The following is a 22748-nucleotide window of genomic DNA, read 5'->3' as shown; positions in this document are numbered from 1 at the left end:
ACACAGGACACCGAATAGGACAGGAGAAGTACTCCAGATATAACAAACTGACCCCAGCCCCCCGACACATAAACTACTGCAGCATAAATACTGGAGGCTGAGACAGGAGGGGTCAGGAGACACTGTGGCCCCATCCGAGGACACCCCCGGACAGGGCCAAACAGGAAGGATATAACCCCACCCACTTTGCCAAAGCACAGCCCCCACACCACTAGAGGGATATCTTCAACCACCAACTTACCATCCTGAGACAAGGCTGAGTATAGCCCACAAAGATCTCCGCCACGGCACAACCCAAGGGGGGGGCGCCAACCCAGACAGGATGACCACAACAGTGAATCAACCCACTCAGGTGACGCACCCCCTCCAGGGACGGCATGAGAGAGCCCCAGCAAGCCAGTGACTCAGCCCCTGTAATAGGGTTAGAGGCAGAGAATCCCAGTGGAAAGAGGGGAACCGGCCAGGCAGAGACAGCATTTCCGTTCACCTTCCCACTCCTGGGCCAGACTACACTCAATCATATGACCCACTGAAGAGGTGAGTCTTCAGTAAAGACTTAAAGGTTGAGACCGAGTTTGCGTCTCTGACATGGGTAGGCAGACCATTCCATAAAAATGGAGCTCTATAGGAGAAAGCCCTGCCTCCAGCTGTTTGCTTAGAAATTCTAGGGACAATTAGGAGGCCTGCGTCTTGTGACCGTAGCGTACGTGTAGGTATGTACGGCAGGACCAAATCAGAGAGATAGGTAGGAGCAAGCCCATGTAATGCTTTGTAGGTTAGCAGTAAAACCTTGAAATCAGCCCTTGCTTTGACAGGAAGCCAGTGTAGAGAGGCTAGCACTGGAGTAATATGATAACATTTTTTGGTTCTAGTCAGGATTCTAGCAGCCGTATTTAGCACTAACTGAAGTTTATTTAGTGCTTTATCCGGGTAGCCGGAAAATAGAGCATTGCAGTAGTCTAACCTAGAAGTGACAAAAGCATGGATTAATTTTTCTGCATCATTTTTGGACAGAAAGTTTCTGATTTTTGCAATGTTACGTAGATGGAAAAAAGCTGTCCTCGAAATGGTCTTGATATGTTCTTCAAAAGAGAGATCAGGGTCCAGAGTAACGCCGAGGTCCTTCACAGTTTTATTTGAGACGACTGTACAACCATTAAGATTAATTGTCAGATTCAACAGAAGATCTCTTTGTTTCTTGGGACCTAGAACAAGCATCTCTGTTTTGTCCGAGTTTAATAGTAGAAAGTTTGCAGCCATCCACTTCCTTATGTCTGAAACACATGCTTCTAGCGAGGGCAATTTTGGGGCTTCACCATGTTTCATTGAAATGTACAGCTGTGTGTCATCCGCATAGCAGTGAAAGTTTACATTATGTTTTCGAATAACATCCCCAAGAGGTAAAATATATAGTGAAAACAATAGTGGTCCTAAAACGGAACCTTGAGGAACACCGAAATTTACAGTTGATTTGTCAGAGGACAAACCATTCACAGAGACAAACTGATATCTTTCCGACAGATAATATATGTCACTCCCTTTGGTTCCTTCCCCAGGCGTTATTGCCTCTCTCATCCTCACTCAATGCCTAGATTTACCTCCACTGTACTCGCACCCTACCATGCCCTTGTCTGTGCATTATGCCCTGAATCTATCCTACCACGCCCAGAAGTCTGCTCCTTTTACTCTCTGTTCCGAACGCACTAGACGACCAGTTCTTATAGCCTTTAGCCGTACTCTTATCCTAATCCTCTGTTCCTGTGGTGATGTGGAGCTTAACCCAGGCCCCGTGTGTCCCCAGGTGCTCTCATGTGTTAAGTTCTGTAACCGGAAAAGCCTTGGGTTCATACATGTTATCATCAGAAGCCTCCTCCCTAAGTTTGCTTTATTCACTGCTTTAGCACACTCCGCCAACCCTGATGTCCTCGCTGTGTCTGAATCCTGGCTTAGGAAAGCCCCCAAAAAATCCAAAATTTCCATCCCCAATTACAACATTTACCGACAAGATAGAACTTCTAAAGGGGGCAGAGTTGCAATCTACTGCAGAGATAGCCTCCAGAGTTCTGTCCTACTATCCAGGTCTATGCCCAAACAGTTCGAGCTACTACTTTTAAAAATCCATCTCTCCAGAAATAAGTCTCTCACTGTTTCCACGTGTTATTGACCCCCTCAGCTCCCAGCTGTGCCCTGGACACCATATGTGAATTGATTGCCCCCCCCCATCTATTGTCAGAGTTCGTACTGTTAGGTGACCTAAACTGGGATATGCTTAACACCCCGGCCGTCCTACAATCTAAGATAAATGCCCTCAATCTCACACAAATTATCAAGAAACCTACCAGGTACAACCCCAAATCCGTAAACATGGGCACCCTCATAGATATCATCCTGACCAACTTGCCCTCTAAATACACCTCTGCTGTTTTCATCCAATATCTCAGTGATCACTGCCTCATTGCCTGCATCCGTATGTGTCCGCGGTCAAACGACCACCCCTCATCACTGTCAAACGCTCCCTAAACACTTCTGCGAGCAGGCCTTTCTAATCGACCTGGCCCGGGTATCCTGGAAGGATATTGACCTCATCCTGTCGGTAGAGGATGCCTGGTTGTTCTTCAAAAGTGCCTTACTCACCATCTTAAATAAGCATGCCCCTTTCAAAAAATGTAGAACTAAGGACCGATATAGCCCTTGGTATACTCCAAACTTGACTGCCCTTGACCAGCACAAAAACATCCTGTGGCGCACTGCACCGCACTGCACTGAGGCTAGGAAACACTGTCACCACCAATAAATCCACGACATTCGAGAATTTCAATAAGCATTTCTCCACGGCTGGCCATGCTTTCCACCTGGCTACCCCAACCCCGGGCAACAGCTCTGCACCCCCGGCAGCAACTGGCCCAAGCTCCCCCCCCCCCCCCGCTTCTCCTCCACCCAAATCCAGACAGTTGATGGCCTGAAAGAGCTGCAGAATCTAGATCCCTACAAATCAGCTGGGCAAGACAATCTGGACCCTCTCTTCCTAAAATTATCCGCCGCCATTGTCGCAACCCCTATTACTAGTCTGTTCAACCTCTCTTTCGTATCGTCTGAGATTCCTAAAGATTGGAAAGTGGCCGCGGTCATTCCCCTCTTCAAAGGGGGAGACACTCTAGACCCAAACTGTTACAGACCTATATCCATCCTGCCCTGCCTTTCTAAAGTATTCAAAAGACAAGTGAACAAACAGATCACCGGCCATCTCGAATTCCACCGTACCTTCTCCGCTATGCAATCTGGCTTCCGAGCTGGTCACAAGTGCATCTCAGCCACGCTCAAGGTCCTAAACGATATCATAATGACCATCGATAAAAAAACAGCACTGTGCAGCCGTCTTCATCGACATGGCCAAGGCTTTCGACTCTGTCAATCACCGTATTCTTATCGGCAGACTCGACAGCCTTGGTTTCTCTAATAACTGCCTTGCCTGGTTCACTAACTACTTCTCAGATAGAGTTTAGTGTGTCAAATTGGAGGGCCTGTTGTCCGGACCTCTGGCAGTCTCTATGGGGGTACCACAGGGTTAAATTCTTGGGCAGACTCTTTTCTCTGTATATATCAATGATGTCTCTCTTGCTGCTGGTGATTCTTTGATCCAGCTCTACACAGACGACACCATTCTGTATACATCTGGCCCTTCTTTGGACACAGTGTTAACAAACCTCCAAACGAGCTTCAATGCCACACAACACTCCTTCCGTGGCCTCCAACTGCTCTTAATTGCCAGAAAAACTAAATGCATGCTCTTCAAATGATCACTGCCAGCACCCGCCCGCCCGCTTAGCATCACTACGCTGGACGGTTCTGACTTAGAATATGTGGACTGTAAACTCTCCTTCCAGACTCGCATTAAGCATCTCCAATCCAAAGTTAAATCGATAATCGGCTTCCTATTTTGCAACAAAGCCTCCTTGCCTCCTTCACCCATGCTGCCAAACATACCCTCATAAAACTGACTATCCTGCCAGTCCTTGACTTCAGCGATGTCATTTACAAAATAGCCTCCAACACTACTCAGCAAATTGGATGCAGTCTATCAAAATGCCATCCGTTTTGTCACCAAAGCCCCATATACTACCCATCATTGTGACCTGTATGCTATCGTTGGCTGGTCCTCGCCACATATTAGTCGCCAAACCCACTGGCTCCAGGTCATCTATAAGTCATTGCTAGGTAAAGCCCCGCCTTATCTCAGCTCACTGGTCACCATAGCAACACCCACCAGTAGCACATGCTCCAGCAGGTATATTTCACTGGTCATCCCCAAAGCCAACACTTCCTTTGGCCGCCTTTCCTTCCATTTCTCTGCTGCCAATGACTGGAACAAATTGCAAAAACTGAAGTTGGAGACTTATATCTCCCTCACTAACTTCAAGCATTGGCTGTCAGAGCAGCTTACCGATCGCTGCAGCTGTACACAGCCCATCTGTAAAAGCCCATCCTACCACCTACCTACATCATCCCCATATTTGTTTTTGGTTTTTCTCTGCTCTTTTGCAAACCAGTATTTCTACTTACACATCCTCATCTGCACATCTATCACTCCAGTGTTAATTGCTAAATTGTAATTACTTTGCCACTATGACCTATTTATTGCCTTACCTCCTTACTTCACTTGCACACACTGTATACAGATTTTCTGTTGTGTCATTGACTGTATGTTTGTTTTTGTCGCACTGTTTTGCTTTATCTTGGCCAGGTCACAGTTGTAAATGAGAACTTGTTCTCAACTGGCCCTACCTAGTTAAATAAAGGTGAAATACATTTTTTTTTAAATTAATTGTTTCTGTTCCTGTATCATGTCTATGCATTGTTTGTCTTTCTTATTTTGTATTATGTTGTCTTTATTTATTAAAACACTGCCTGAACTTGCTTCCAGACTCTCAGCGCACATCATTACAGAATAACGCCTCACCTAAGGGAAGCATCAGGGAGTTTTTTCGGTGGGAATGACGTCGGGTCTGGGAGCTGCTACAGGCTCTCATGCCTCAGACAGATCGCCAGGCTCCACTGCCTCCGCCGGTTCGTCAGACTCTCATGCCTCAGCCGGATCGCAAGACTCCCCTGCCTCAGCTGGCTCGTCGGGCTTCCATACCTTTACCGGATCGCCAGGCTCCCCTGCTTCCACCGGCTCGTCAGGCTCTCATGCCTCAGCCAGATCACCAGGCTCTCCTGCATCAGCCGGTTTGTCAGGTTCCCGCACTCCAGCCAGCGACAGGTTCCCGCGCATCAGCAGGGATGACTGGTCTGCTTCTGATCTCCGGGATCGTCCATTTGGTTGGCGTCCTGCAGCTGGAGCCGAACGGGCCGGGGAGGGGGTTCCGTCACGTATGCTCTCTCTCCGGCGCTCTAGGTCGCCATGCTCCCGCGTCTCAGACAGGTTACACCTCAGAAGAGGTGACCGTTCCGCTCCTGATCCTGGGATCGTCATTTTGGTCGGCGTCCTGCGGCAGTAGCCGCGCGTTGGTGAAGGGGTACTGTCACGTGTGCTCCCTCTCAGGCCTCTATATCACTAGGCTGCTTGTTATGGCGCACACCTGTCACCATCATTATGCGCACCTGCACTTCATCAGACTCACCTGGACTCCCTCACATCCCTGACTACCTTCCCTATATATGTCACTCCCTTTGGTTCCTTCCCCAGGCGTTATTGTTTCTGTTCCTGTGTCATGTCTGTGCGTTGTTCGTGTTTCTTATTTTGTATTATGTTGTGTTTATTTATTAAAACACTCACTCCCTAAACTTGCTTCCTACTCTCACTGCACATCGTTACAACTAGCTAGCTGTAGCTTATGCTCTAAGTACTAGATTCATTCTCTGATTCTTTGATTGGGTGGACAACATGTCAGTTCATGCTGCAAGAACTTTGATAGGTTGGAGGATGTCCTCCGGAAGTTGTCATAATTACTGTGTAAGTGTATGGAAGAGGGTGAGAACCATGAACCTCCTAGGTTTTGTACCCAGAGGAGGACTGAAGCTAGCTGTCCTCCGTCTACACTACTAAACAGTGTGTTTTACTCAATTATTTAGTGACATGAATATACTTAATATAGTTTTATCTAAAAAGGATAACTTTTTAATGTTTCACTATTATTTTTTTAATGAATATCACTGAGGATGGTCGTCCCTTTCATCCTCTGAGGAGCCTCGACTGATGTAAATGTAAATCATTTCCCCCTCTTTGTATAACTAGAACAGTGAATGGATGGATGGATGGATTGATTCATTAATTGATTCACTGATGGATTATTTAATGAATTCATTGATTGGCAGGATCAACACCACCTGCCTGCCCCAGTTTGGCTACAAGCATGTGCTGTCTCTGACTGAGGAGGTGGGCCGCTTCACTGAGGAGGTGAAGAAACAAATTGTGTCCAGGAACAGAGATGCCCCCGAGGGAGGCTTCGACGCCATTATACAGGCTGCCGTGTGTAATGTGAGGCCAGTGTAACGTCACGCACATACACAGTGTCTTACTCTCTATCTTTCTACCATTTTTGTTCACTCACCCATCCTTTGTTGGTCAACCTCAGGAGAAGATCGGTTGGCGTCAGGGTGCCTCTCACCTCCTGATCTTCACCACCGATGCCAAGACCCACGTGGCGCTTGATGGGCGCCTGGCGGGTATCGTGCAGCCCAATGACGGGAAGTGCCACCTCAACTCAGAGAACATGTACAGCATGTCTACTATCATGGTCAGTCGGGTGGGCGGATCATGTGTCGCTTGTGTGTGTGTGTGTGCTCATATGTTTGAAACTCCTCACTCTTCCTCTTCCAGGACTACCCGTCACTGGCTCTGATCACAGAGAAGATGTCAGAGAACAACATCAACCTCATCTTTGCCGTCACCAGTCCTGTGGTGCCCCTCTACCAGGTCAGTAACAATTAATTGAGCCATCCAACCAATCAATCAACCAATTACATTTGATTTACAGTGTCTTTGGAAAGTTTGCACCAATTTTCACGTTCACATGTTTTGACTTACAATGGAATTCAAATGTATTGAATGATTTCTTTGTTTGACAGAACTACAGTGAGCTGATTCCTGGGACCACTGTGGGCACCCTGTCCAATGACTCAGGCAATGTCATCCAGCTCATATTAAATGCCTATGCGGTGAGTGGACCTGCGTGTGTGTGTATGTGTCTGTGTGTGTGTGTCTGTTTGTGTCTGTGTGTGTGTCTGCATGTGGGTAGGTGCGTGCATGAGTCCGTGTGTGTTTATATCTATAGTGCCTTCAGAAAGTATTCACACCCCTTGACTTTTTCCACATTTTGTTGTGTTACAGTCTGAAATTCGAGTGTTTTTAGACATTTTTACAAATTAATAAAAAATGAAAAGCTGAAATGTCTTGAGTCAATAAGGATTCAACTCCTTTGTTATGGCCAGCCTAAAGAAGTTCAGTAAACATGTGCTTAACGAGTCACATCATAAGTTGCATAAGACTCACTCTGTGCGCAATAATAGTGTTTAACATGATTTTGTAATGACTACCTCATCTCTGTACACCACACATACAATTATCTGTAAGGTCCCTCAGTCAAGCAGTGAATTTTAAACACAGATTCAATCACAAAGACCAGGGAGGTTTTCCAATGCCTCGCAAAAAAGGGCACCTATTGGTAGATGGTTAAAAAAAAGCAGGTATTAAATATCCCGTTGAGCATGGTGAAGTTATTAATTACACTTTGGATGGTGTATCAATACACCAAATCCCAGATACAGGCGTCCTTCCTAACTCAGCTGCTGGAGATTAAGGAAACCGCTCAGGGAATTCGCCATGAGGCCAATGGTGACTTTAACACAGTTCTAGAGTTTAATGGCTGTGATAGGAGAACACTGAGAATGGATCAGTAACCTTGTAGTTAATAATACTAACCTAATTGACAGAGTGAAAAGAAGGAAGCCTGTACAGAAAACAAATATTCCAAAACATGCATCCTGTTTGCAGCAAGACACTAAATTAATACTGCAAAAAAACGTGGCAACGCAATTCACTTTTTGTCCTGAATACAAAATGTTATGTTTTGGGGAAAATCTAATACAACACAGTGCTGAGTACCACTCTCCATATTTTCAAGCATAGTGTTGGCTGCATCATGCTATCAAATCAAAATCAAATCAACAATTATTTATCACATGCGCTGAATACAACTGGCATAGACTTTACAGTGAAATGCTTGCTTATGAAACTTTCCCAATGATGCAGAGTTGAAAAAGATATATACAGCATTTTAAAATAGTAACCAACACAAGAGGAATAAAATAGAATACACAAGAATGGAGCTATATATAGTACCAGCTATATACCAGTACCAGATCAATGTACAGAGGTACCTGAGGTAGATATGTACATAAAGGCAGGGTAAAGTGGCTACGCATCCGGATAGATAATAGTAAAATAAAATAAAGAACAGAGTAGCAGCAGCAAATTATGAGTGCGTGTGCATGTTTGTTTGTGTTGTGTCAGTATGTGTGTGTGTGTGTGTGTGTGTGCGTGTGTGCGTATGTAGTGTTTGAATGTGTGAGGGATTTGTGTGGGCGTGACAGTGTAGTGTGTGTGAGTGTCTATGTATATATGATATGTATATAATGCCTAGTGAGTGTGTGTAGGGTCAGTGCAAGATAGTTTGGGTACCATTCATTGACTATTGACTATTGAGCAGTCTGGCTATTTAACGGTCTTATGGCTTGGGGGTAGACGCTGTCATGGAGCCTGTTGTTCCGAGCACCGATGCTCCGGTACTGTTTACCGGACATTAGCAGAGTGAACCGTTTATGGCTTGGGTGGCTTGAGTCTTTTGTCGGGCCTTCCTCTGACACCGCCTGATATAGAGGTCCTGGATGGCAGGTTTGGGAGTTCTGTGTCGCTGGTCAGCTCCTGGCTGGGTTTCCTTTCATAATCCGTTATCATCTGCAAGCCCTGCCACATACAGTGAGCATCGTAGCCGGTGTAATAGGTTTCCACCTTCCTCCTATAGTGTCCTTTTGCATGTTTGATGTCTCGTCAGAGATCGTAGTCGGATTTCTTGTATGCGTCCATGTCAGTGTCCTGTTTAGTGTAAGTGGATAGCTCTAGCCTTTAGCCAAAAAATGGATGTTGCCTGTAGTCCATGGTTTTTGGTTGGAACACGTTCTTATAGTCACTGTGGGGATGACATTGTCTATGCAGTTATTGATGAAACCCATGACTGTTGTGGTAAACTCCTCAATGTTATTTTTTTTAATATGTTTTTTATTTAACCTTTATTTAACTAGACAAGTCAGTTAAGAACAAATGATCTGATGAATCTTGTTTGAACTTTTGTTTGTAAACAGTATGCAGGAGAATGGAGTCATGGTCAGATTTGCCAAAGGGAGGGCCTTGTATGCGTTTCTATGGGCGACCCTAGTGACGCAAAACCCTAGTGACCCTAGTGGCGCAAGAGACGTGTTGGTATGCTTGTAATCGTTAAGGACTGGAGAGTTTTTCAGGAGAAAAATTCAATGGAAAGGAGCTAAGCAGAGGCAACATCCTAGAAGAAAACCTGGTTCAGTCTGCTTTCCATCAGACAATGGGAGATGAATTCACCTTTCAGCAGGACAATAACCTAAAACACAAGGTCAAATCTACACTGGAGTCACTTACCAAGAAGACAGTGAATGTTCCCGGCTGGCCACGTTACAGTGTTGACTTAAATCTGCTTGAAAATCTATGGCAAGACATGACAATGGTTGTCTAGCAATGATCAACAACCAATTTGACAGAGCTTGAAGAATTGTGAAAAGAATAATGGGCAAATTTTGCACAATCCAGGTGTGGAAAGCTCTTAGAGTTTTACCCAGAAAGACTCACAGCTGTAATAGCTGCAAAGGTGATATTAACATGTATTGGCTCAGGGGGTTGAATTCTTATCCAATGAAGATTATTTAGTGTTTTATCTTTCATGTGTGTGTTTTATGGCTTGTTTCATCTGTGTGCAATTCTGTGGACAGAAAATCCGCTCAGTGATTGACATGGAGACACAGGGGGTTCCTGAGGAGCTGTCTCTCTCCTTCAACGCCACCTGTCTCAATGGAGAGGTCATCCCTGGCATAAAATCCTGCTCTGGACTCAAAATAGGAGACACGGTAAGAGGGCTTTTTCTCAGATCACTTCATCTTTCCATATTTTTTCTACTTTTCCTGAGAGGTCATCCCTAGCCTATACGCTCCTGCTCTAGACTTCAAACAGGAGACACGGTATTCACCGGGGCCCTTATCAAATGATGTTGTTTTTTTAAGCCATTCTCAATCCCCACTTTACTGATGACCTCATATGGGAGAAATTGCTGTCTGTCTGTCTCTGTCTCTGTCTCTGTCTCTGTCTTTTCTTTGTTCTGCCCAGGGCTAACCTGATTGAATACTTAAAAAAATGCACCTTTCCTTCCTCTCTTCCTTCCTTGAACTATTCACTGATCTAACCCAAATTGATAGACTAGGAAGGGTTCCATTAAAACACTTTCACCGATCTAGTAATGTCAGATCAACGATTACTTCAAGGAAGGGACGAAGGAAGGGTGTATTTTGTAAGTATTCAAATAGGGTCAAGGACCCCTATACTCTCTTGTATCACTCCGTCCTTCTTATTATTATTATTTCACTTTCTTGAGAGGTCATTTCGGATCTGCATGCGCTCCTCCAGGGAGCTTGCTTCCTTCCCACTTCTATTCTCTCTACTTGTTTTATTTGTTTATTCCTATTATGAGGGAGGGGGTACGTTGCTCTCTTTTGCCTTTTCTTTTGATGGGTGTGTTACGAACTGGTGTGTCTGTGTGTGTGTCTGGGCACCAGCCCGTTTCCTGTACACTTCCCCAGTGCTCTGATTCACTCGTGTCGGCCTCATGATCCATGTCCAACTGCCTAGCTTGGAACAGTCACACACGCACACTCGCATGTGGAGGGGGTCAGTCATATGCACAAAGAAAACATCTGAAAAGAGAAATGTGTGCGTACACACTGCTCATATACTCATAGACACCCTCAGTCCCACACCCAAGACCAGGGTTGGGGAGTAACAGATGACATGTAATCCGTAACATGTAAGGGATTACAAAAAATCTGTAAACAGATTACAGATACTTTTGAAAAACTAGACTACTTTGAGGATTACTTTTAAATTCAGAAAGGAGGTTTGACACTTCTCTGTTTTCTCAATGACATTCAAATCAGCATTGAAAAAAGGTGCAAGTTTAAGTTTGTTCCACCTGAGCGAGTCTGACCACAAGTCAGAGACCACTATAGTGACACACCAAATGGGTTTGTTCGATCGCGGGAAAAGAGCAGGAATAGGTTTTTGTAGGCTACAGTCCAAGCTATGTCTTCCAATGTTGCGAGTGGTGTAGTCTACGGCGATACGGTTATCACTTATTATTGTTATCTACATTGCAAATTGATGTGAATCACACTGCTGCTCTCTCATTTAGCTATTTGCCCCTTACGGATTGTGGTTGTTGTGAATGGCTGTTCACAAATCTAAATGTGTATTTGAACCCAATAGTGGTTGATTTCAAGAGGTTTAACCTGCCTATCAATCATTGTTTTTGAAACCAGTGGACAGCCAGTGAAAAATGTACTCTTGCAACAGATGCACAGTGTGGAACCCAGCCTATGGAATAAAATTGTGGCTTTTATTGCTCAATCTAATTCATGCTGACAAAAAAATGACATCCATAGGCCTAACGGACACATGCTCAAACTCACACAATTAAGGGGCAGTCTGTAGTTGCGTCATCCATTTTTGTACATGCAGTGGAAGTCGTAAGTTTACATATACTTTAGCCAAATACATTTAAACTCAGTTTTTCACAATTACTGACATTTATTTTTAATTTTTATATAAAGTAAAAAATCCCTGTTTTAGGTCAGGTAGGATCACCACTTTATTTTAAGAAATGTCAGAATAATAGTGGAGAGAATGATTTATTTAAGCTTTTATTTCTTTCATCACATTCCCAGTGGGTCAGAAGTTTACATACACTCAATTAGTATTTGGTAGCATTGCCTTTAAATTGTTTAACTTGGGTCAAACGTTTCGGGTAGCCTTCCAAAAGCTTCCACAATAAGTTGGGTGAATTTTGGCTCATTCCTCCTGACAGAGCTGGTGCAACTGAGTCAGGTTTGTAGGCCTCCTTGCTCGCACATGCTTTTTCTGCCCACAAATGTTCTATAGGATTGAGGTCAGGGTTTTGTGATGGCCACTCCAATACCTTGACTTTGTTGTCCTTAAGCCACAACTTTGGAAGTATGCTTGGGGTCATTGTCCATTTGGAAGACCCATTTACGACCAAGCTTTAGTCATTCCTTGCTTCAATATATCCACATAATTTTCCCCCCTCATGATGCCATCTATTTTGTGAAGTGCACCAGTCCCTCCTGCAGCAAAGCACCCCCACAACAGGATGCTGCCACCCCCGTGCTTCACGTTTGGGATGGTGTTCTTCAGCTTGCAAGCCTCCCCCTTTTTCCTCCAAACATAATGATGGTCATTATGGCCAAACAGTTCTATTTATGTTTCATCAGACCAGAGGACATTTCTCCAAAAAGTATGATCTTTGTCCCCATGTGCAGGTGCACACCGTAGTCTGGATATTTTATGGCGGTTTTGGAACAGTGGCTTCTTCCTTGCTGAGCGGCCTTTCAGCTATGTCGATATAGGACTCGTTTTACTGTGGATATAGATACTTTTGTAAATGTTTCCTTCAACATCTTCACCAGGTCCTTTACTGTTGTTCTGGGATTGATTTGCACTTTTCGCACCAAAGTACGCTCATCTCTAGGAGACAGAACGCGTCTCCTTCCTGAGCTGTGTGGTCCCATGGTGTTTATAATTGCGTACTATTTTTGTACAGATGAACGTGGTACCTTAAAGGCATTTGGAAATTGCTCCCAAGGATGAACCAGACTTGTGGAGGTCTACAATTTTTTGGCTGATATCTTTTGATTTTCACAGGATGTCAAGCAAAGAGGCACCGAGTTTGAAGGTAGGCCTTGACATACATCCACAGGTACACTTCCAATTGCCTCAAATGATGTCAATTAGCCTATCAGAAGCTTCTAAAGTCAATTTTCCAAGCTGTTTAAAGGCACAGTCAACATAGTGTATGGAATCTTCTGACCCACTGGAATTGTGATACACTGAATTATAAGTGAAATAATCTGTCTGTAAACAGTTGTTGGAAAAATGACTTGTGTCATGCACAAAGTAGATGTCCTAACCGACTTGCCAAAACTATAGTTTGTTAACAAGACATTTGTGGAGTGGTTGAAAAACGAGTTTTAATGACTCCAATCTAAGTGTATGTAAACTTCTGACTTCCACTGTATATATATTTATATCCATTGATTCTTGAAGAATATAACTTAGAAATGCCTCATGATTTTAGTTGAACTGTCACACTCCATAAGAACCCAAAATTTAAGCTTGTTTTTCTCCAATGTTTGTAAACATTGGAAATGTAAACAAACACTGTATAGCCCCATAACATGGTTAAAACAATCATTTTAATATCCTGGATGGTCAGTCATTAAATCCATAGCTCTGTCTATTAATTTGAGAGTGGTTACATTTCTCCAGGCCCATGCCTCAGCATTTATCAAAACAGGGGCGGTTTCCTTTTGTTTCATCTGTGGATTGCCCTTTAAACAGCTGCATATTATCAAGATATCAAAGTGTCACCAACAAATAGGTAAACATGCTTTTTGCAAATGCAGCATATGGCATTCATTTTTCACATGTAAATAGCACTTTCAGTAGTGCTCAAAGCATGCCATTCCATGAGCACAGCATTTATTTTTCAACTCGAATCAATGAGCCCAATCTGTCCTCCATGACAACAAAATCAGAAACAGCGTAGGGCTGAAAAAAAAAAATCCTTAGTTTTGGGGTTATGCTCAGGTTAAACAATTTGGCTAATATATACTTCCATATTTCCAAATTTAGCATCCATATATGGCCAGCTATGTAATCTTAGAAATGGATTCATCCTGCAATAGATGTGGTTCAATTGATAACATACATGTTTTACTTCTTCTAATGCCTCTTAAGGGGAAAGTAATCTAAAAGTAACTGGGGCATGAGGCCGCGGTGTAATCAGATTACATTACTGCATTTGGGTAATCCAAAAGTTATGTTACTGATTACAATTTTGGACAGGTAACTAGTAACTGTAACAGATTACATTTAGAAAGTAACCTACCAAAACCCTGCCCAAGACAGACACTTTACTGACCTACATCCCCCTTCTCTAGAACCACATATTCACATTACACATTCCTCCTGTGTGCTACCCATCTACTCACTGCACTAACCTCTTCTACCTCCACACCTCCACCCTTCTACTCCTCCACCCAGGTCTCCTTCAGCGTGGAGGCGCGGGCGCGCGGCTGCCCCAAGGACAAGCGCAAAACGTTCATCATCAAGCCTGTGGGCTTCAAGGACTCTCTGACCGTCACTGTTACCTTCGAGTGCGAGTGCAAGTGCCAGGCCCGCGCCGAGCCACTCAGCCCTGTCTGTAACAATGGCAACGGCACCTACGAGTGTGGCATCTGCCTGTGTCACCCGGGGCGACTGGGGCCGCGGTGCGAGTGCGCCGAGGGTGACTACAGCACCACGGAACAGGACCGGTGTAGTGTCCCCTCCACCGTGGGCATTGGGGGTGCAGGGGGTCCTGGGGCAGCGGTGTGCACTGGGAGGGGCGACTGCGTGTGCGGGCAATGTGTGTGCCACAGCAGCGACTTTGGCAAGGTGTGGGGCAAGTTGTGCGAGTGCGATGACTTCAACTGCCTGCGCTACAAGGGCGAGCTGTGCTCAGGTGAGAGGAGAGGGAAGGAGGGAGGGGTTTCAAAGTGCTTAGTGCCTATAACTACAGCCCAGACTTGTTGCTGGTCTGGTCTGGCCACATGTTTACATTTCAGTTAGCTGGAAAATTATTTCTGGCAAGTTCTATAAATGTATTTTTCAGTGTTTGTGGCCTACAATCTTTCATCACAATCTGACCTTTAATAATTACATTTAGACAACTTATAACACTTTTTATCCCAAGATTAACTTAGACATTCTCAAAACAAATTCAGTTGTTTCTGTCAGAGTTTCTGGGGAAAAATCTGTGAGCTTTTTCCAGGCCAGTACTAGCCATCCTCAATCCTCACCTTACTGAAGACCTCATATGGGAGGAATTACCAACCATAACAGCCAGCCAGACTCTCTCTCACTCTCTCGCTCTCTCTGTCTGCCTCTGTTCTGCCCAGGGCTAAGGGCTAGCTCCATTCACAACAAACATGTGGCTCTGTGCTGTGAGCTGCGGCTGTGTGGGCTAAGACATGCGTTTGACTGGTGTGTTTGTGTTTGAGCTGAGCTACTGAGGCAATGATAGAACAAGTGCCTACCAAGCTCCGACTTTGCATATGTCACGTAGAAAGAACAAGTAGTTAAAGGTTTATTGTTTGTGTGTACGTAGTTAGTGTGGGTTGGGTTTTAGCTAATGAGGCTAATCAGGCGGTCTTACATGCTTATGTATACATTATAACTGCACCACAAGTTGAAGTAAGCTTTAAAAAATGTGTTAACAGTAGTTAGTGTGGTGTGAATTTGAGCTCAGGTTTGGGTGGTTCAGCGAAAGCAAATGTCTAGTGTATGACCATCCTTAGAGTATAGCTCTAATGCTAGAGGTCATTCACTGTAAGCGATGCCAGAGTGGTTGCCTTGTGAGGTAAGGCAACAAGGCTGCTGAACACAGGGAACACATGTAAAGCCTGCATTATCTGTGCCCCTGTCAAATAGTGGATTAAGGCCTTCTGTAATGATGGATTTTGGGTACTGTAAATCTATTCACTTAGTGCTCTGATAACGCTTAATTCAAAGCATTGCATTCACTGAAATCCACTCACAAGCACTATGTCACTAGCTTGTATCCCATATTCCTGTTTCCCCTCATAACCAACATCATCACTGCAAGACATGTACCCTGCCTGCTTCGTTGTACATTTGCCCTCTCCAATCCAATCCTCACAACCTTATTTGCTCTATTCCCCAAAGTGCAATGATGATTGAGGAAAATACCTCTCTGCTTTGTCATTGGCTGATGCTGTCATAGAGCTAAAAATAAACCTGGTCTGGTAAAATGGGCCTGAGGTAACGAGCTGGAAATGCAGTTGATGTGTATGTGTGTGTGTGTTATGTATTGTTCAGGGTGGGAAACAATGCCCACATAACACAGTTTTAGAGAGAAGCAGTTAGAGAATGGCATAATGACAGGAGAGTGGTGGTTGGAAGGCTTGTGGCTTCCTTCATGTTTGTTTTTGACAAGTCATTTTGTTATCCAGGCGGTTCACTCACTTGCTCCCATTGTTTTCCTGTCCTATTGTTTATCTGGAGTCTGGTCTGTGGTGATAAACCAACAACAGCAGATGTATGTTCTGCACTGTAACTGTCTTACTGGCAAGGGGTCCAAAACAACACACACATATACATGCACGCGCACACACACGCATGCACACACAGGCTAAAAAAGCACCCAGACACCGCTGACACCATATTTTATGTTCTAGAGAAACAACAATGGAATTAGTTCCACTTCCAGCGCTCCAACTATTACAGAAACAGGACTTGCTACTTCCCAGTATTTGGCTTAAAATTCCTGGAATTCCTCACCATTCCAATACCTGTTTTTTTTCCAGACGGATTTAGGGTGGATTAGCAATTTTTGATAACACCCAAGTATGCTTTATAGGGTTCAATGCACTTCGTCCAAAATGGTACCCTATTCCCTATTGAGTGCACTACTTTTGACCAGTGCCCACTTTTGACTGGGGCCCATAGGGTTCTGATGAAAAGTCGTGCACTATATAGGGAATAGGATGCCATTTGGAAAAAAAGACAATGTGTGTGGAATGTATGGCAAATCTCCTTATGTAATCAATGATTTATCAAATATGTTATCAAGAGATTGGAAATGCAAATAGATTGTTGATGAAATGACTGTATTCAACATGGTTCAGAAATAGTGTTCATTCGTACCATTCTCTAATGTCACATTCACTGGGATTCATCAAAAAGTGCACCGAAATATTATGAACTTCTGTAAATATATTATAGGAAGAACACATTTGAGACTATAGTCACCTGAACGATTACCCATGTTTTGACTTTCTCCGCCCCCTATCAACGGTCCACCCTTCCTTCTCCCTCAACCCTACTCACCTTACTCCCCTCTCCTCTCTCACCTTCCTGTCTTTGCTATACCCTCTTCTTCTTCTCCTCTTCCCTCTATTCTTCCCTCACCCCATCACCCATATTTCTGCATCCTCTCTCTCCTCCTCCCCTCTTCCTTACTTCCTTCCTTCCCTCTCGCTCTCTCCTCCCCCAGGCCACGGCACCTGTGACTGTGGGTTCTGCCAGTGTGACTCGGACTGGCAGGGGGAGAACTGTAACTGCTCCCGCCGTACTGACACCTGTATGTCCAGCCTTGGCCTGCTGTGTAGTGGCCGGGGCCAGTGTGTGTGCGGGGCCTGCGAGTGCACCCAGCCGGGGGCCTATGGGGCCACCTGCGACAAGTGCCCCACCTGCCCCGATGCCTGCACCATGAAGAAGTGAGTGTGGTATCCACACACACTCACAGACAGACAGACAGACACACACACACACTCTCACACAGAGAAAAGGTCTACAGTGTTGTACCTAAGAAAAAGTACTGTACAGTTCAACTCAGACTAGACTGACTCACAGACAGTTGAGTCATTGAATAATGTAATTACCTCATGTTGAGAAGAACGTGAGTAATAGATGCTGACGTGTGTGTGTGTGTGTGTGTGTGCGCGTGTGTGTGCGCACCTGGACTGGTACAGAGAGTGTGTGGAATGTAAGCATTTCAAGCGAGGGAAGCTGTTTGATGACAACACCTGCACCCGCATCTGCAGAGACGAGATTCAGCTGGTGGACGACCTTGGTAAGACAAATCCATTTCAAGTCCCATTTGATTTAAGTATCCCTTTTTACAGCTACATTCACAAAGTACTTTACAGTAACCCAACCTTGACCCCCAAAGCAAGCAGCAGCACAGTAGTAAGGCAAAACTCCCTAGAAGGAAGAAACCATGAGTGGAACCAGACTCGGAGGTGGGGCCCAGTTTGGCGTACAAATGACCGGCTAGTCCACACAGTTCACAGCCAATGTGACCAACAAAGCCAAATGGTTGTCCATTTAGGCAAATAAGACACCAAATATTTGACTGAAAAACACACTTCAAACCACCTCTGTTTAATATCCAACATGAATACCTAAATGAACATCATGACGCTGTCTTGAGATTGTCATTAGCATGACACTATTTACAGTCAAGATGGCTGACATTGTATCAAATGATAGGACTATTTTGTGTAAAGGTAAGAGAAAGATGATTCCCTACTCCTTCTCTCTGCCTCCCAGAGTTCCATGATAAAAATGCTGTGAACTGCACCTATAAGGATGAGGATGACTGTGTGGAGCGCTTCCAGTATTATGAGGACGCCAGTGGCAAGTCCATCCTATTTGTGGTCAAAGAGCCCGGTAAGAATCATACAAACACACACACACACAAATGCACACACACTTTTTTGAGGACATCTTTTGTGTCCGCAAAATGCTAAATGGTATTTTCCAAAATGCTAAACTTCAGATTTAGTAGAAGTGTGTTTGAACACTAATGGCTGTTGTTATTTCATTTACCAAATGTAAAAGTCACCACAAGACACTATAACCACAAACCAACACATCCAGGCCCACACTCTTTGGAGCCTCATGTTCAATCAGTGCTCCCTTTTGATCCCACCTACCCCCATCCATCGCCATCCGTCCCCATCCATCCATCTGCTTGTTAAGCGGCCATGTTGAAAGAGTCGTCGGTTGCAAAAAGCTGTTAACAGCCAGCGCCCGCAGAGAAAGCCTGTCCCTGGGCCTGCTTTTAGTGGACCCACGTGTGGACCCTACCTTGTAAAAAGACGCTCGTAAACAAGCACCCGGCTCCCGAGGAACCCGCTGACGCTTCACAATCCTCTGGGGAGGAAGGAGGGATGAGAGAGAGAGAGAGAGAGAGAGAGAGAGAGAGAGAGAGAGAGAGAGAGAGAGAGAGAGAGAGAGAGAGAGAGAGAGAGAGAGAGAGAGAGAGAGAGAGAGAGAGAGAAAACACTAAACAGAAACAGCCATGTTGAACCTGCCTCAAATAGTCGCCAAAAGTATTTTGGGTTGTAGGTTTAGTTGATGTGTAGGGCCTGCCAGAACTGGAATTCCTGAAGTCCAACTCACATAAGCAGAGGTAGAATAAACAAACCTTTGGTTAGCACAAAATTACTATATCCTTCACTTTCTATGTGTACACTCAAAAAGGTGCTATCTAGAACCGAAAAGGGTTCTATAGCTGTCCCCATAGGAGAACCCTTTGAAGAACCCTTTTTGGTTACCGGTAGAACCCTTTTGGTTCCAGATAGAACCCTATTGGGTTCAATGTAGAACCCTTTCTCCAGAGGGTTCTACATGGAAGCCAAAAAAGTTCGCCCTGTAACCATAAAGGGTTCTCCTATGGGGACAGCTGAAGAACCCTTTTGGAACCCTTTTTTTCTAAGATTGTATACTCATACGGTACATATTGCCATAAACAAGGCGTGTTTATAATCTGAAACATCATCCCATACACAATCGGTACAGACTCATACGTTTCATCAACAGACACTAATGAAACCCGAGCCTGGTCGCAGATCTGCTTGTGCTGTGTAGCAACGCCTATGTCAATAGCGTAGGAGTTGGCTAGACAGCACAGACAGATCTGAGACCAGGCTAAATAAAACCAACTTGTGGAATCAAAATGTATTCTGAGGAGACGGGGATCATATCACCCATTCAAAGCCATACAAAGACACTTGAAATGCTAGAATGGGGTAAGACTTAGTGACGCGGCACAAAAAAAAGATAACTTTTAACCAGTGTAGCTGTGTGTCCAATATTTTAAATCATATCCTATAACCATATCCTAACAGTGTCCAGGCTCATCTTATTCAGCCGTGAAGATAGGAGGATGGATAGAGCAGTGAGATGAGAGAAGTGAGTAGGAGAGGTAGAGTGACAGGAAATTGAGTTTGAGCGAGGGAGGTATAGAATGAGAAGAATGATGCATAAGAGGGGAGGGAAATCGGAAAGGTGGGAGAAAAGGAGTTGCTTTGATGTAGCTGTAAAAGTACACCCCTGCCTGCTTCCTCGGGAATGTTGCGCAACAAACGCACACACACACACACCCACAAACAAACGCACAGACACAGACACGGATGGACCCAAACGAGGGACCAGAATGAGAGTAGGTATAACTCATCTGGTATAGGTCATCCCTTCCTCATGTTCATCACTAGCCGTTTCGCTATGTAAGGGATAATCAAGGAGGGGCGTTCTATGAAATATAATGCACGACGTGGAAGGTGTGTTCCACGAGGCGCTAGCGTGGTGGCACTAACCTTCCACGGAGTTGCATTATTTTCCAGAGAACGCATAGAGCCACGAGTTGATTATCCCAGGGTATAATTGAACACATTTGCTGCTAGAAATGTGTTCAGTTGCCGGTAGAAATGTGTTCAACATCCACTGAAGTAGCTAACCTGCAAGTTTACTAGATCGCTACAATAGTTGCCTTGGTAACCAAACAAACAGACTTGCTAGTTTAGCTAACTAAACCATAAATCCTAGCTCAAACAAAGAACATGTAAGAATGAACTTCATAGCCCTTGAATTAGACCCTGCATTATTTAAGTGATAATGCCTGAGAAGCTGGTGTTTGGAGGATATACAGTGCATTCGAAAAGTATTCAGACCCCTTGACTTTTTCCACATTTTGTTACGTTACAGCCTTATTCTAAAATTGATTACATCGTTTTTTCATCAATCTACACACAATACCGAATAATGAAAAAGCAAAAAAAGGTTTTTAGAAATGTTTGCACATTTATATAAAAAAATATATAAAAAATAAAAAATTGGAAATATCACATTGACAGAAATATTTACTTTGTTGAAGAACCTTTAGCAGCAAATACAGCCTCGGGTCTTCTTGGGTATGATGCTATAAATTTGGCACACTTGTATTTGGGCGGTTTCTCCCATTCAACTCTGCAGATCCTCTCAAGCTCTGTCAGGTTGAATGGCTAGTGTCACAGCTATTTTCAGGTCTCTCCAGAGATGTTCGATGATTGGGTTCAAGTCCGGGCTCTGGCTGGGCCACTCAAGGACATTCAGAGACTTGTCACGAAGACACTCCTGCGTTGTCTTAGCTGTGTGCTTAGGGTTGTTGTCCTGTTGTAAGATGAACCTTCACCCCAGTCTGAGGTCTTGAGTGCTCTGGAGCAGGTTTTCATCAAGGATCTTTCTGTACTTTGCTCCATTCATCTTTCCCCCGATCCTCACTAGTCTCCCAGTCCCTGCTGCTGAAAAACATCCCCACGGCATGATGCTGGCACCACCATGCTTCACCATAGGGATGGTGGCAGGATTCATCCAGGCGTGACGCTTGGAATTCAGGCCAAAGAGTTCAGTTTTCGTTTAATCAGACCAGAGAATCTTGTTTCTCATGGTCAGAGTCCTTTAGGTGCCTTTTGGCAAACTCTAAACGGGCTGTCATGTGCCTTTTACTGAAGAATGGCTTCTCTACCATAACGGCCTGATTGGTGGAGTGCTGCAGAGATGGTTGTCCTTCTGGAAGGTTCTCCCATCTCCACAAAGGAACCCTGGAGCTCTGTCAGAGTCACCATCGGATTCTTGGTAACCTCCCTGACCAAGGCCCTTCTCCCCCGATGGCTCAGTTTAGTCAGGTGGACAGCTCTAGGAATAGTCTTGGTGGTTCCAAACTTCTTCCATTTAAGAATGATGGAGGCCACTGTGTTCTTGGGGACCTTAAATGCTGCATTTAACAAACTATTTATCAGTTAGTTCAGTATCATAAACGAGTATTCAACAAAGCCATGGTATAAAATACCTTACAGTTCCTCTTGTTGTTCCTTATAATGCCTTAATAATGCCTTTATAATGTAAACATATTTAGACCAGATACACCAACAGAATCATTATTACCAGCTCTCACACTCCAACAGAGTTATTGGAGACATTTGGTATTGTTTTCAGCCTGATCTAAGAACAGCTTCTCCTAACCAAATCCCAATCCTAACCATATGCGCAAAGCGTAAAACTTACTTGTGAACAGTGCTTAGGGACAATAGGCTTTGTGAAGGGCTCAAATTTTAAAAGCGTGTCTTTCTGTGCTTCTGGCAACTGATGTTTGATGTCTTGCCCTCATGTGTTGCTGTATTGTGTTATGTGGAAGTTTGCTGACATTTTATTATTGTAGACAGGGCTCTCTCACAAAGGAGATTCCTATCTCAATTCGATTTCACCTGAATAAAGGATAAATAAAATAAACATCCCTTGGTTGCCCCTCTTCCCCCAGACTGCCCTAAGGGTCCAGACATCCTGGTGGTGCTGCTGTCCGTAGCCGGGGCCATCTTGGTTCTGGGTCTGGCCGGCCTGCTCATCTGGAAGCTGCTGGTCACCATTCATGACCGCCGAGAGTTCGCCAAGTTTGAGGAGGAGCGTGCTCGCGCCAAGTGGGATACGGTAAGAGGCTGCATCACATCCGACCGTGAGTCCCACAGGGCGGCGCACAATTGGCCCAGCGTCGTCC

The 22748-nt window shown here is 44.5% G+C and overlaps 1 protein-coding gene across 3 annotated transcripts in view; it reads left to right on the top strand.

Annotated features, from left to right (window-relative positions):
* Nucleotides 1-22748, top strand: part of LOC109865587 (integrin beta-3) — a 37426-nt gene that overhangs the window by 12033 nt on the left and 2645 nt on the right. For all 3 annotated transcript variants that reach the window (XM_020453880.2, XM_031799366.1, XM_020453881.2), the window contains 10 exons: nucleotides 6316-6478; nucleotides 6576-6737; nucleotides 6821-6916; nucleotides 7069-7158; nucleotides 10018-10152; nucleotides 14414-14873; nucleotides 17427-17649; nucleotides 17905-18005; nucleotides 18485-18604; nucleotides 22515-22681. In XM_020453880.2, coding sequence (XP_020309469.1) covers nucleotides 6316-6478; nucleotides 6576-6737; nucleotides 6821-6916; nucleotides 7069-7158; nucleotides 10018-10152; nucleotides 14414-14873; nucleotides 17427-17649; nucleotides 17905-18005; nucleotides 18485-18604; nucleotides 22515-22681 — 1717 coding nt within the window. The remainder of the gene's footprint in view (nucleotides 1-6315; nucleotides 6479-6575; nucleotides 6738-6820; nucleotides 6917-7068; nucleotides 7159-10017; nucleotides 10153-14413; nucleotides 14874-17426; nucleotides 17650-17904; nucleotides 18006-18484; nucleotides 18605-22514; nucleotides 22682-22748) is intronic.

Source organism: Oncorhynchus kisutch, linkage group LG20 (assembly GCF_002021735.2).
Source record: "Oncorhynchus kisutch isolate 150728-3 linkage group LG20, Okis_V2, whole genome shotgun sequence".
NCBI lineage: Eukaryota > Metazoa > Chordata > Actinopteri > Salmoniformes > Salmonidae > Oncorhynchus > Oncorhynchus kisutch.
This window is presented reverse-complemented; position numbering and strand designations above follow the sequence as displayed.